The sequence below is a fragment of the Astatotilapia calliptera genome, chromosome 19, assembly GCF_900246225.1.
Source record: "Astatotilapia calliptera chromosome 19, fAstCal1.2, whole genome shotgun sequence".
Lineage (NCBI taxonomy): Eukaryota > Metazoa > Chordata > Actinopteri > Cichliformes > Cichlidae > Astatotilapia > Astatotilapia calliptera.
The window spans coordinates 7470898-7483421 of NC_039320.1; the positions used below are offsets into that span (position 1 = coordinate 7470898).

General features: G+C 42.0%; 1 protein-coding gene across 3 annotated transcripts in view; it reads right to left on the reverse strand.

Moving 5' to 3' along the window:
* dlgap2a (discs, large (Drosophila) homolog-associated protein 2a) overlaps nt 1–12524 on the reverse strand; it is a 211601-nt gene that overhangs the window by 39650 nt on the left and 159427 nt on the right. For all 3 annotated transcript variants that reach the window (XM_026152471.1, XM_026152470.1, XM_026152469.1), the window contains one exon: nt 3672–3886. In XM_026152471.1, the coding sequence (XP_026008256.1) occupies nt 3672–3886 (215 nt within the window). The remainder of the gene's footprint in view (nt 1–3671; nt 3887–12524) is intronic.

A 12524-nucleotide genomic window follows, 5' to 3' on the forward strand; every position in this document is an offset into this window, starting at 1 on the left:
TATCCTGCAGAGAGACGTCGCAAACACTTTGCCAGAAAAGCTCGCAATTAATCCTTCTGCTGTGCGTGTGTGTCTGTGTTTTCGCGAGGGTCGGGTTAATAGTGGCGAGGTGCATTAATGGATTCCGTGGGTGTTGCCCATGGACGTTTCCACGCTTCTGTGGAAAAAAAACAAAACCGTGTGATGGAAAAGCCTTTTAAAAACCTGCCTGAAGAGTGAGAGTAGAAGAGCGAGGGACTCATCGGTGTGTGTGGGTCGTGCATCTTACTGTGACTTTCTGACAGTGCATACCACAAACTACGGGGCTGTCACCGGCCACACTGCACACTGAGGTCAGACGCAAGGTCATCTTTGCATAATGCCTCCAATTTATGTCATTATTTGCTTTTAGGCTTGTGCAGACCCGAAGCTGAGCAGACAGACAGTGTGATTTATGCAGAAGTCTCAGCAGCCCTGTGATGAATTTTTCCTACCCGCTCGTCCCCAAGTGGAACACATGGCGCGAAGGAGAAGCTGAACAGGATATACTTACATTATGCAGCAGAGGCAACATCAACCCTGAGCCACAGGGGTCGTAGTTCTGCCCAAATTTCAAATAAATTTAGCAGAAAAGGTGTATTTTTTGTTAAGTATTACAGCTCTATAAACAGGCTCCTCCTATTCAGGGTTTATGTCTTTATTTAGCAGGGTGCTGGACAGTAGTGCTCATCCACCTCATGTTTAAGGTGCAGATAAAACTGAAGATGAAAAGGTGAATGGGGCCGGTGCAGAAGCCCCACCCACCAGTCACTGGTTAACATACCTGCCCCCCAAGCCCCAGGGTAGTTCAGTATTAATCCTGTTACCTGGGTAAGTTTGATCTAAAAATAAGTGTGGTCAAACAAGACCTCATTTTTCCTGCAGCATCACCTGCTCTGAGTGGCTTCTTCAGAGTTTAGTCCACCTTCCACATTATCCCCAATTTTGCCTCCAAGGTTCTTTCTGTCGTCACCTGAACTGAAGAGCACTCGAAGTGATTTTAGTTAACAGGAGAGAAAACAAGTGAATTAAAAGTTAGGTTTAGAAGTAAATCTAAAATGTTTTTACTCTTAAATCAAAGTCTTACTGGAAACACATCACAATCATCGGCGTAGATCACAGAACTACCGCAGAGTATTTGCCTTTGATCTCGTCTGCACATTTTGCCCCAAAGTCTTGATAAAAGGAAAGAAACCATCGAACTGTCTGAAAATGAGAAAGTAAAATCGGGCTTTCTGCGACTGAAGTTGAGGCTGCGGGTCTTTAATGGATCCCGCTGCACTCGACTCAAACCTTGGCTGATAAATGCACTCGATATATGAGAACAGAGGCAGATAAAAACACTGTGCTTTGGAAAAGCAGGTCTGGGATACCCTTTAAATTGTCACATTATTAAAATACACTTGTGAACCTCAGCTATAATTACAGTTTTCACATTCTGCAGAGAGAAAAGAAAGATGGCTCCGCTGAGCGAGATGCAAAAGTGAATCTACTTTCTTTTATTGCCACCTTTTAGAAATGACTGAAAACGGGAATCTGCCAAACACAATGTCTTCATTTAGTGTCTGGAGTACTGTTAAAACACAATTTCAAAACATAAAAGGCAGTATAGTAAAATATGCAAAAAAGGAAACACTGGATAGAATATACAATTTAGTAATAGAAAGGATGTCGTGTGGTGCCTCTCATGTTTATCCAGAGCTGTGTTCAGGTGAACACCTCGTGAAGGACGAGGTGAGGCAAACAAAAACCGACAAATACCTCGAGTCTGTTGGTAACACAACCTAAGACTAAACGTTTAAGGACACAAACAGCACTCTTTAGTACAGGTGTCCCCAACTCCAGGCCAGTTTTTAGATGTGTCCTTGATCCAACACAGCTGATTCAAATGACCTCCTCAACATGTCTTGAAGTTCTCCAGAGGCCTGGTAATGAACTCATCATTTGATTCAGGTGTGTTGACCCAGGGTGAGATCTAAAACCTGCAGGACACCGGCCCTCGAGGCCTGGAGTTGGGGACCCCTGCTTTAGTAACTCATTTTATTCTAATCTGATGGGTTTGTAAAAGCAATAATCAAAGTAACTCGTCTCGCGTCTCTCTGTAACGTAATTGTTTGAGTGAGTTTTTCGCGTGTCTTCAGCTCATCTTATCTTGTAATCCTCTTATGAGTGTTTTCCTCCACCGACAAGTTATCGAAACAAAAGCCCTCAATTTCCTCACCATTTAATAGGACACGTCCCAGAAGAGTGCGCCTAACATGTTCTCACAGCTGATATGAAAACCCATGAAGGAATTCTGATGACTACAAGGTTCAGCCATCAGGGGCTTGACACCGACGTGCTGGTGGGTCAAATATGGAATATTAAAACTGGTGCTCGGGGGATTGTGCACGAGAGAGGTAACAGTGAGGCAACAATTGCTCCTAAGAACACAGATCCATGTTCATGATCTGAAATTACATCAGATGTCAGGAAAATGAACTCATTTAAAGAGGTTTTATGAAGCAATAAAGGTTCCAGAAGCTGGAAAAACTACACTTTTATATGAATGTCAGCTACTTTCAATCAGTCATAAATACAAAAAAATAAAATAAAATTAAGTGTAATCATTGGGCAAACAGTGGTTTATCCAAGCTGCAAGGAGGCTGTTGTCTTATTTTTACTCTAATTTGACTGATGTATCTCCTAACCGGTCGCAGCAGATGGCCCCGCCCCTCCCTGAGCCTGGTTCTGCCGGAGGTTTCTTCCTGTTAAAAGGGAGTTTTTCCTTCCCACTGTCGCCAAAGTGCTTGCTCATATGATTGTTGGATTTTTTCTCTGTATGTGTTATTGTAGACTCTACCTTACAATATAAAGCACCTTGAGGTGACTGTCGTTGTGATTCCGCGCTGTGTAAATAAAATTGAACTGAACTGAATTGAACTAAAATATAAGGCACTCCTACTCTGACTTCACTTTTCAGACCTCTAACCCAAACCCCATCTGAAACATAAATGGGCACAAAACCGATAACCTCAGAAATAGTAACACCGTTTTGCATTTAAGTCACATTTTTATTTATGTTTGAATTTGAGTTTTCATTATTAGCAGACAGCTCACAAAGGTACGACTGTACCGGGGTTACAGTACGTAACCAATGGTTGTTGGTGACCTATAATGAATTAAAGTGAGAGGAAATAAAGGGATTTTTAGACTGTGGGTGAAAACAGCTGCGGCACGCAAAGGAAACAGACAGAAAGCATGCAAGTCTATTATAATCAACCCTCAAACTAAACTTGTGAAAGTTTAAATGATAATTATATGAGCTGTTCAAAGTTTTTATGTTTGGCAGCCACAGCGGTATGAACCTCCACAGTTGGATCCCAGAGAAATACTGGTGGACGTTGAGACATTGAACAGAGTGGGATCAATACTTAGAGTTTGACTGGTATCATCATGTTTTTCTTTCTTATTTGCAAACATAAGAAACCATGTGTAGAATATGTGATTGCATAAACATACATGTTTATATTCAGGACATCAGATAGATGTTTGCTTTGTGCAGCACTACAGGGACACTGACTCACTAAACACGACCCTGCAAGGAAAAACTAAAACCGAAAAAGAGCCAAACAACATTAATTACTAAAACTTGTAGCTAGCATGCGTCATACCTCTGGGAGTCCAGCAGATCCCTGGGTCTGATGATGGCCTTGACCAGGGCGTCTGGCCGCACTGACTTCTGAGGCGACATCTTGGGGCTGGAGTCTGACTCGCCGCTCTCCTCGTCCCCCATGGCTTTAACATAGCTGCTGCTCCGCATCCGACGGCAAGGTATCTCATCGTCCTTCCCACCTCCAGGATAACCCCCCCACTCATCCTGGGGCACCTTGTGGGTAGGGGGAATAACAAAGACACATAATAGTTGTTTTTGCTACTTGGGAGCAGAGCATTAATACGCTTTCATCTTTTAAAGCTTTTAAAACAGTGAGCGTTTGGAAGCATGTTTGAGCCGCTCCATGAATGTATTATTCATGATGTTTTTAGCTCCGCTTGTTCCTCACTAACTTCCCGGTTTCCTCCTTTAGCTGCTGATTGCTCTGTACTACAAAGCTGCTAACTTTGTTTTTTTACAGACTTTAAAATGCCCATAAATCTGAACCAAACCTCAGACCTGTCACTGCAGATGACCTCTTATGTATTTGTATTGACAGAACATATTTATTACTGCAACTTTAACAGCCTTTTCCTCTCAGTGTGGCTCTCTTCAGCATTACAGATGCCTGCTTTACAGAGTTCTGCTTTGCTTATTAGAAAAAGTGTATTCCTGATACTTGGTGTAGTAGCATTCATTATGTAAAATTACATTTAAAACACTGAATTCACTGTATTAAATATTTTAAACAATAACAGAGGACAGAGGTTTTTCTTAAATGACCAAGTCAAATATGCAAATCAAACGTTTATTACCATGAGACTAAAAACTGATTTGCAAAAACTAAACATTTCTTTCAGCAGTTTCACAACAACAATAATGAAACAGATAAAAACAAAACCGCGAGCACCCTGCAGCTCAGCATGTAGCACCGACAGAATTAATCTGTTAAATCTTGATTTTCACTCCTGCATATGCCGTCAGACTCCTGAGCCATCGTCTGAAGACTCTCTGAATCCATTCTGTACCAGTGAAAGTGTCACTCGCTGCAACACAACCCCCAGTCACGCACCGCCCTACAGGCTGAGCGGAGGCATCTCCAGTGGTGAGGGAAAAAGTGTGTACTACTATAAGATAACAAGCGGTTGCTGGCAATAGCAACATGAAACTGGTTGCAAAGAGCTTTGTGGAAAACCTGCGGTTGCTTGTAGTTTGCACAGAAGATGCTGATTTGTCTCTAAATATTTTTACTTCTGCTCATCAAGTGTTTGCAGACAAGTGGGTGACCTCTGTACAAACATCAGGCAACCCTGTGATCCTCTATGGGACCAGCCAATCACTGCTGGACAGAGAAAGCATTTTTCCCTTGTTACTGGTAGTTGTGTGACAGGTCTGTGGGAGTGGGGCCTTAGCCGGGTGTACTTCTCAAGAACTTCCACACCGTTTTCCTGGTTTCATCAGGATTCTCATACTGAATTCTGTGGAGTGGATGCAGGGAAGATTAGTGGAGATTATAACCTCGCTCCTCCATATTTACCTGATCTCCATACGTACTCGCCCCCTCGTACACTCCGCTCTTCTTCAGCTTCTCTTCTGCTGTTCCACCTGCTCGCCTGACTACCACAGGAGCCTTTAGCTTCCACTGGATCTCCGGACTACAAACTCTCTCCCTACTTTTGAATCGCATCTTTAAAACCATCTATTCAGAATTGCATATCCTTCATCATGACTCTGTCTTCGTCTACTTTTACATTGTTTAGTTTTTGTACTTTCATGCTTGTTTTTATTTTTCATTTACCTTATGTTTTTATGTTGTTGTACTAACAACATAAAGACCTTGAGGGTCTTTAAAGGTGCCTGTGAATAAAATGTATTATTATTATTGTGTCAGTGAACAACAGATGATTGCACCTTTACTGGACACTGCAGAAACGTCCAAATGTTACTTCTGGTGTGTTGTTATAGCAAACCAAAAACAGGTTCCTGAGTATGCAGCTACCCAAACACAATCTGCCGTCTTCTTGTACTTTCTGCTGATTTTTGGAACAAAGTTTGGCGAGTATTGTGAACGAGCCATAGCGGTGAGATATTTTCACCAAGTTAACAATACAGAATAACAGAATCCTGACCCCGGTGTCTCACCTTTTTATGTAAATGTAGTTGTTTTAAAACCCTGAAGCCATAAAAGCAGCGCTATAATATTTCCGTCAATGAAGCAACATGCCGCTTGATAGACACTTGAACTGAACCCCGACCTCTGGCACAGTTTGTTCCACCCATTGAGCTATGCAGATCCTTTCTTGATTTCTCGATGAGTCAACACACATTAACGCCTTCACACAGCTGTGCGGTGTTTTAGTATTTCTGCAGTTTGGCCAGGTTACAAACTGCTCAAAACCTCGACTGAAAGTCGGCTGTGAATTTGACTGGGCTGCTGATCATAATTACCGCTGGAAGAAAAGCTCGAAACCAGAGGAGAAAAGGAGCTGCCTCTGCTCGCTCTGTCGTAAGCTATCGGAAGTGGAAGCCTGCCATCGAAACGAGCAGGGCACTGCATATGTTGCAATTTTCATCCACTTGTTAAACCAGGTAATTGAGTATCCACGTGAGAATCACCATTTCCCATTCAGAGCGAGAGCACTCATTGGCTGTCTTTATTGCATACGGAGCAAACAGTTCACACTGAACACACAACATCACGAAGGTCTCGAATGTGGAGCGAAGAGGAAGACAATCAGAGGCTCTGTGTGGCTGGAGATTAATACACTTTAATATTAGTCAAATTCAAAATTCAAATTCAAATTTTATTTGTCACGTACACAGTCATACACAGTACGATATGTAGTGAAATGCTTGGACAACTGCTCGTGACCTAAAGAGAACAAAAAAGGAAAAGGCTATGAATAAGATAGGAAATAAATATGAAAAATTAAAAAGGGTAAATTTAACTTAGGAAGGAATAAAATATAAATTAAGGTTAAAAATGAAATAACTGTACAACACAAATTAGAATGAAGGGTAAATTTAACTGGGAAGAATAAGATAAAGATAAATATATAAATTAAAGTTGAAAATAAAATAACTGTACAACAAAATACACAATATAGAATATAGAATATAGTCACACGTGCTTTGAGCAGATAGGCTGCTGTGTTATTTGAAAGCGTTTGAAGCAGAACACATGTAACTGTTACCATGTAACTGTGTTATGGGTACAGATGATGTGGAGGAAAATTAGTTTCTGAATCATCATCGTACCACAAAGGAAAAGCGACTCCATTATGGTACATGCCGTTACACAGCACACAGCAAAGCCATTAAAAGGCTCTAATAGGTTTCTGTATTGAAGACAGTGGTGCAGCTTATTAAAATGTGCTGGGCTAACTTCACCCACTGATATAATGAATCAGTGATGATTGTTACTCCCTCTCTCACTCGCTCTCTTTCCTGCACACATTTTTCTTTAAAAAAAACAACAGAACTGAGTTATTGTGTTGATAACAGCTGAGTCAGGACCTTAGCCTCACTTACAAACACACAGCTGCAAACACAAACCCCTCTTACTCCAGCTTTTCTATTTTGCTTTTTAGATTAACCTCGCTGCACTCTGTGATGTCACAAGCTTAGCTAGCCATGCTTTTACATGATACGACACCGTCAGTCATCATTCTGTGTGGAAGCTGGACTCACTTTCACATCTTTATGGAGATCTCGAGTTTTTATTTTGTTCAATCTGACCGCTGAGCAGTTTTCTTTGATTTCATAGTAACTCTGCCGCCCTGGTTTTAACATGTCCTCAAACCACAACTGAAACACATACACAAATACAAAGTTTGTGTTTTCCTCCAACAATCAGATGTTTCTGAAAATGAACTGGGTGGCAGCTGACTGACAGCGGCAAATGTCAGGAGGAGATGGGCTACATGCAAATGTCATCAATGCATCAGGTAGATGACTGTAATCACTCCCTGATACAAATGCCATCAGCAGGAAAAATAGCAAGTGAAATGTGAATTTTATTCAAACGGGTATTTGCTGCAAATAAAAGAGTTATCAGTTTTATATGGAAAAAATAGAAAAACATCAAGAATTCATCAAAGGCATTAAAGCTGATGTTATATTTATATTCTGGAACGTAAACGGCACTAATCCCGCAGCGTTAACGTGCGCACACTCACAACTGCTAAACTAGCGAGTGTCATCAGATCAAAACATCTTGAACAATCGAGCAATTATTTCCTCGATCATGATCCACGCTTTGTTGCAAAAAGCTGAATACAAGCATAATGTCCTAACGACACGTCCGTGATGTGAGTCAGCTGTGCCCGGCTCTGGGGACGGAGATCTGGTGAATGTGGAGGCCATGTGAGTACAGTCACGGTCATGTTCCAGGAACCAGTTTGAGACGGTTTGAGCTTCGTGGGGTGGTACGCTACGCTGTGGTCATGAAAGGATGGACGTGGACGACACTCAGGTAGGCTGCTGTGTTTGAACGATGCATCTTGAACACCATTACATCGGCCTGAACCACCGATACCGCTATTACGTTGCTTACAACAGTTCTGACCCTACCATGTGAATGCTGCAGCAGAAATCGAGACTCAATCTTCTATTGTCCAGTTTTGTTGATCCCCTGTGAACTGCAGCCTCAGTTTCCTGTTTTTAGCGCCTCAGTGGTCTGCTTCATATCAGCACTTTTATTTCTGTGCTTAATTGCTTTCTGTCTTACATTCACGCTCTGATGGATGCATCGGAAAGCAGCTTGGGGTTAGTGTCTTGCCCAAGGATATTTGGCATAGAGACTGGAGCAGCTAGGGATTGAACAGACAACCGTCCAATCAGATGACCTGTTTTACCTCCTGAGCAACGGCCGCTCCCAGTGCTCACTGGATAACTTCTGTTTTTTGGACGATTCCCTGTAAACTCTGGGGATGTTTTGTGGGAAAGTCCAAGGAGATTAGCAGTTTCTGAAAGACTCACAGCGGTCTGACCGACACAAACAGCCACACCACATTCAAAGTCTCTTAAATTTCCTTTTGTCCCCATTCTGATGCTCACTTTGAACTTCAGTGTCTACAAGCCCAAAAGAGCTGCTGCCAGCTGACTCAGAACCAGGTTACCCAATAAAGTGGCATTTTGTGATGACATCACTGAGGAAGTTGTGTTAGGCTTGAGGTGTTTGGATGTGCTGCACAAAATGCCTCTCGAACACTAACATGTACTCGTGTGTGAAAGGAGTTACAGAAGCTTACTGTGATGCAAAACACACAGTTAACTGGGACATGTACACAGCCATATGGATACACTCTCAAACACACAGCGATACAAGTCATTCATCTCCCCTCCAAAGACAGACAGACACCATCTACCAAATGGAGTCGATGGGTTAATTAAGTCTTGGAGGGGTTTGATATTTTTAGACGTCTAATTAATGAACGGAATGCCAGAGGACAGGCACAAGCTGTGGTGAGATTTGTTTAATTTAAATTTGCTGATAAAGAGGATAGATTCCAGGGTGTCTCCCTGTGAAGATAAAAAACAGCGAGTGGTCAGTTTCTGATCGTACGAGTGCTTCGCTGCTCACCTTGACCTAAAGATCCCACTAAGAGAGGAATTCAGAAGTGAGCATCCAAAAATGTTCCACAGGGAAACTTTGATGAAGCTTCTGATGCAATGATGTGAATACGAGCCAAGATTTGTGGGAGCTCTGTGAAAATTCACAGTGGGAAATTTTACATTTTAGCTTTTCTCTTCACAATAACGGAACTTTAACTTGATTTAATCAACTGGATTCTGCTCAAAAAATAAGAGACGCGGTTCGGGGAAATTTTTTTTTCTCGTACTATAATGAGATTTTTATGACCACAACTCCTGGTACGTGCCCAAGCTGCTCCGACACTTCAGCAATGGCAGCAAACAACCTTGCCTCACCAGCATCTCGTAGCAGGATTAAGCAGACACTGGCACATTTGTGTGTCTACTTTTACTTTGTCTACTTTTACTTTCACAGCTTTGATCTGTGGCTCTGTCGGAGGCCAGAGAGAATGCAGTGTGTATATGTGTGTGTTTGTGTGTTTGTGTGCATGCCGGTAGTGGGGGTAGCCAGGCCCCGGCCAATGCTCCTGCAGTGCTGCAGTGCATTTCATTGATTAACTCTGCGGCTCTATCTATACACCCACTAAGAGACATAAGTCACTGGTATTAAGTAAAGAAATACGCTGGGGCAGACAGAGGGAGAGAGAGAAAGAGTGAGCAATGCACTGTGCAGAAATATGGAGAGATGGCTGATACCTATTGGTTGATGGGAGTTAGAGTGCTCTTAAAGGTGCAATCACTGGTAATCCCATCCACCAGCCTCCCACTACACACCAACGTGGACTCCTCATGTCTCATGCTGCTTTTGCACAAACATGCAACATTCACAAATCTGCAGTCTCAGCTCATGTTGTTTGTTTGTTTACTGCCGCTTTACATTTTCAGACAAAGTCGTAAAAGTGTAAATAATCGTGCTCAGTAACAAAACGACAGCAGTCATGCCCCGGGAAGATGAAGAGAATAAATTTGTCATTTTGGCTGTAACAGAATCAATCTCATGAATACCAACAGCACTTCTCAGAGTGATTCAAACACTAAAGCTGCTGTATGAGCATCAGCAGAGCTCACAGGGGCAACGAATGATTCCAAGAGCTTAACAGGAGGGTTCTAATCTGCAGACGTGCTGGCAGCTCTATGAACCTGAACTGTGAGCTAAATGGTAACTTTATAAAAAAAAAAAACGCTCACCGGGGCATTTACTCAACGGAGCGCGCTCCTGAACTTGAGATGGTTAACGAGCAACAGCTCAGTCGCTGTAGAATGGAATGGCTCAGTCGCTGTAGAATAAAAAGAAGATGCCAGTCTCCTTGCAGCTAGAACCAAATCTGTGATTGCTGAGGGGTTTTTATTTCTGCTGTTGGAGACTGATTGCAAGAAGTTGCAGCAACTGTTGTTTGCCTGCAGTCATTCTCAGCAGATTAGAAAAGGTCTGCAAATAATTACTGTTTATTCTGGTTATATTTCTATAAACAAGCTTGCTGAATGCCTGGGTCATTTTGCAGTTTTTGGGTTCTGCAGGATCAGGATTTGTGGAATAAAAGTAACTGATGTGATTTTCTGTGTAGATAAACGGCAACACAGTTGCAATTTTTGGAATCTTACTATAGTTACATTATCACAAACATATTGCAACAATTAAATTGTTAGATGGTAACCAACTGATCACAGACAGTCCCCGTCTTCAAAGCTAACAAGACTGCAAGTTTACATGGTTGCAATAATTGTGTAGCACTCTAGCATGAGCACATCTGCCACATCAACACTCTACTGATTTTTAACTGATATTCAGCAGCTCGTTCCACCTTTTAGCATGCTTTCATGAAGCTGCTGGCTTTCGGTTTAAGGTTTTGTGCTTTATGAATAAATGCACAAAGTTTGCAGCAATCATTTGAGTAAACGTTGAGATATTTCACAGTGAAGCAAAGCTGTGGACTGACATTAAAATCTCTGAAATCTTGAGGGCCGCAGCATCTTTGTGATGATAACTCGATGTAAATGAGACTGCCCAACATTTCTGCACTAAAAACAGAAGAAAGACATTCAACCAAGACTTTTTCAACTCTTCACCCTTGTTCTGTTGCTAAGAGGTGTCTCAAACAAACAAAAAACCTTTCAGATCAACAAAAGGAAGAACTTCTTACAGAAAGTACACACAAGGACAGATTTTCCTTTTGAGTATTTTGATGACAGATAAAAGAGACGGCATGAGGTTCTCTTCTGTTGTGAGGGGGAAACCTACCTACGCTTTTCATCCTTCACCTACCCCAGCATTACAAATACATATTCTTCTCTCCTTCTTATTCATCAGAACTCTGTGCAGTCTGTGATTTTGCTTCCACGTTTGTCCCCTGTGGTAACACCTGTGCTGAATGCTGAATGTACTCATGTGTTCATGTTCATGTAAAATGAACAATATTACTTTTTTATTACTGCACAACTGGTTTATCAGAGAATTCTTGCTTGCGACGAAACTTCTCCAAACAGACTGTTAGACACTGCATATGGAGTGCTGGGGTATTTTGCACCACATGGTAATAATACACTTAAACAGTGAAGAAGTCTTGGCAGGAAACGCCTGTAAGGCAGAAAATATGGCTATTAAACCTCCCAAGAATTAGGATGGCATCATAGCTGGCTATTATTATTGATTTAGCCTGGCTACTGGATCAGAAAAAGGCATTTTGCAGATTGCAGCTTAACAAGTGACTATTTAATGTTTATACCCTGAAACAATCACATTAAAATCAAAAGAAACTTGAGGTTTGACATAATAACACGACTGCAATAAGATGCACGCTGTCACAGTGATAATCCACATCGTCGCCTCCGGCAAACAGAGACAGACAGTCGTCTGATCTTCGGGTTCCTGGGACGAGATCCCTCTACGTAAGGGTTCGTGGCCCGATTGCTATCTGGGAACTCCTTCATAAAAATGCTAGGAAACCCCCGAGTGTGTGTGGGTGTGCGTTACTACAGCTTTCCATCACAGTGCCAGTTTTGTTTCTGCTGCTTTGCACTTTGCTTTTGTATTTTAATCAGCAGCCTTTCTGCCTCTCAAGCCCCACCTTTGGCAAGCCAACATGGCAGTTAATTGGCTTATTAAATCCCACCGCAATGCCCTATCAGCAAAACTATCAAAGACTAATCCTTCCTTTGTACAACGCTACTGTACGAAGGAAGAGGAAGGAACTCTATTTGCTAGAAAAGCTCACTTAATCTGGGCTGAGAGTTGTCAGTAACGCAGAGTTATTGGGTGCAGTTTAATAGACGGTTTTAC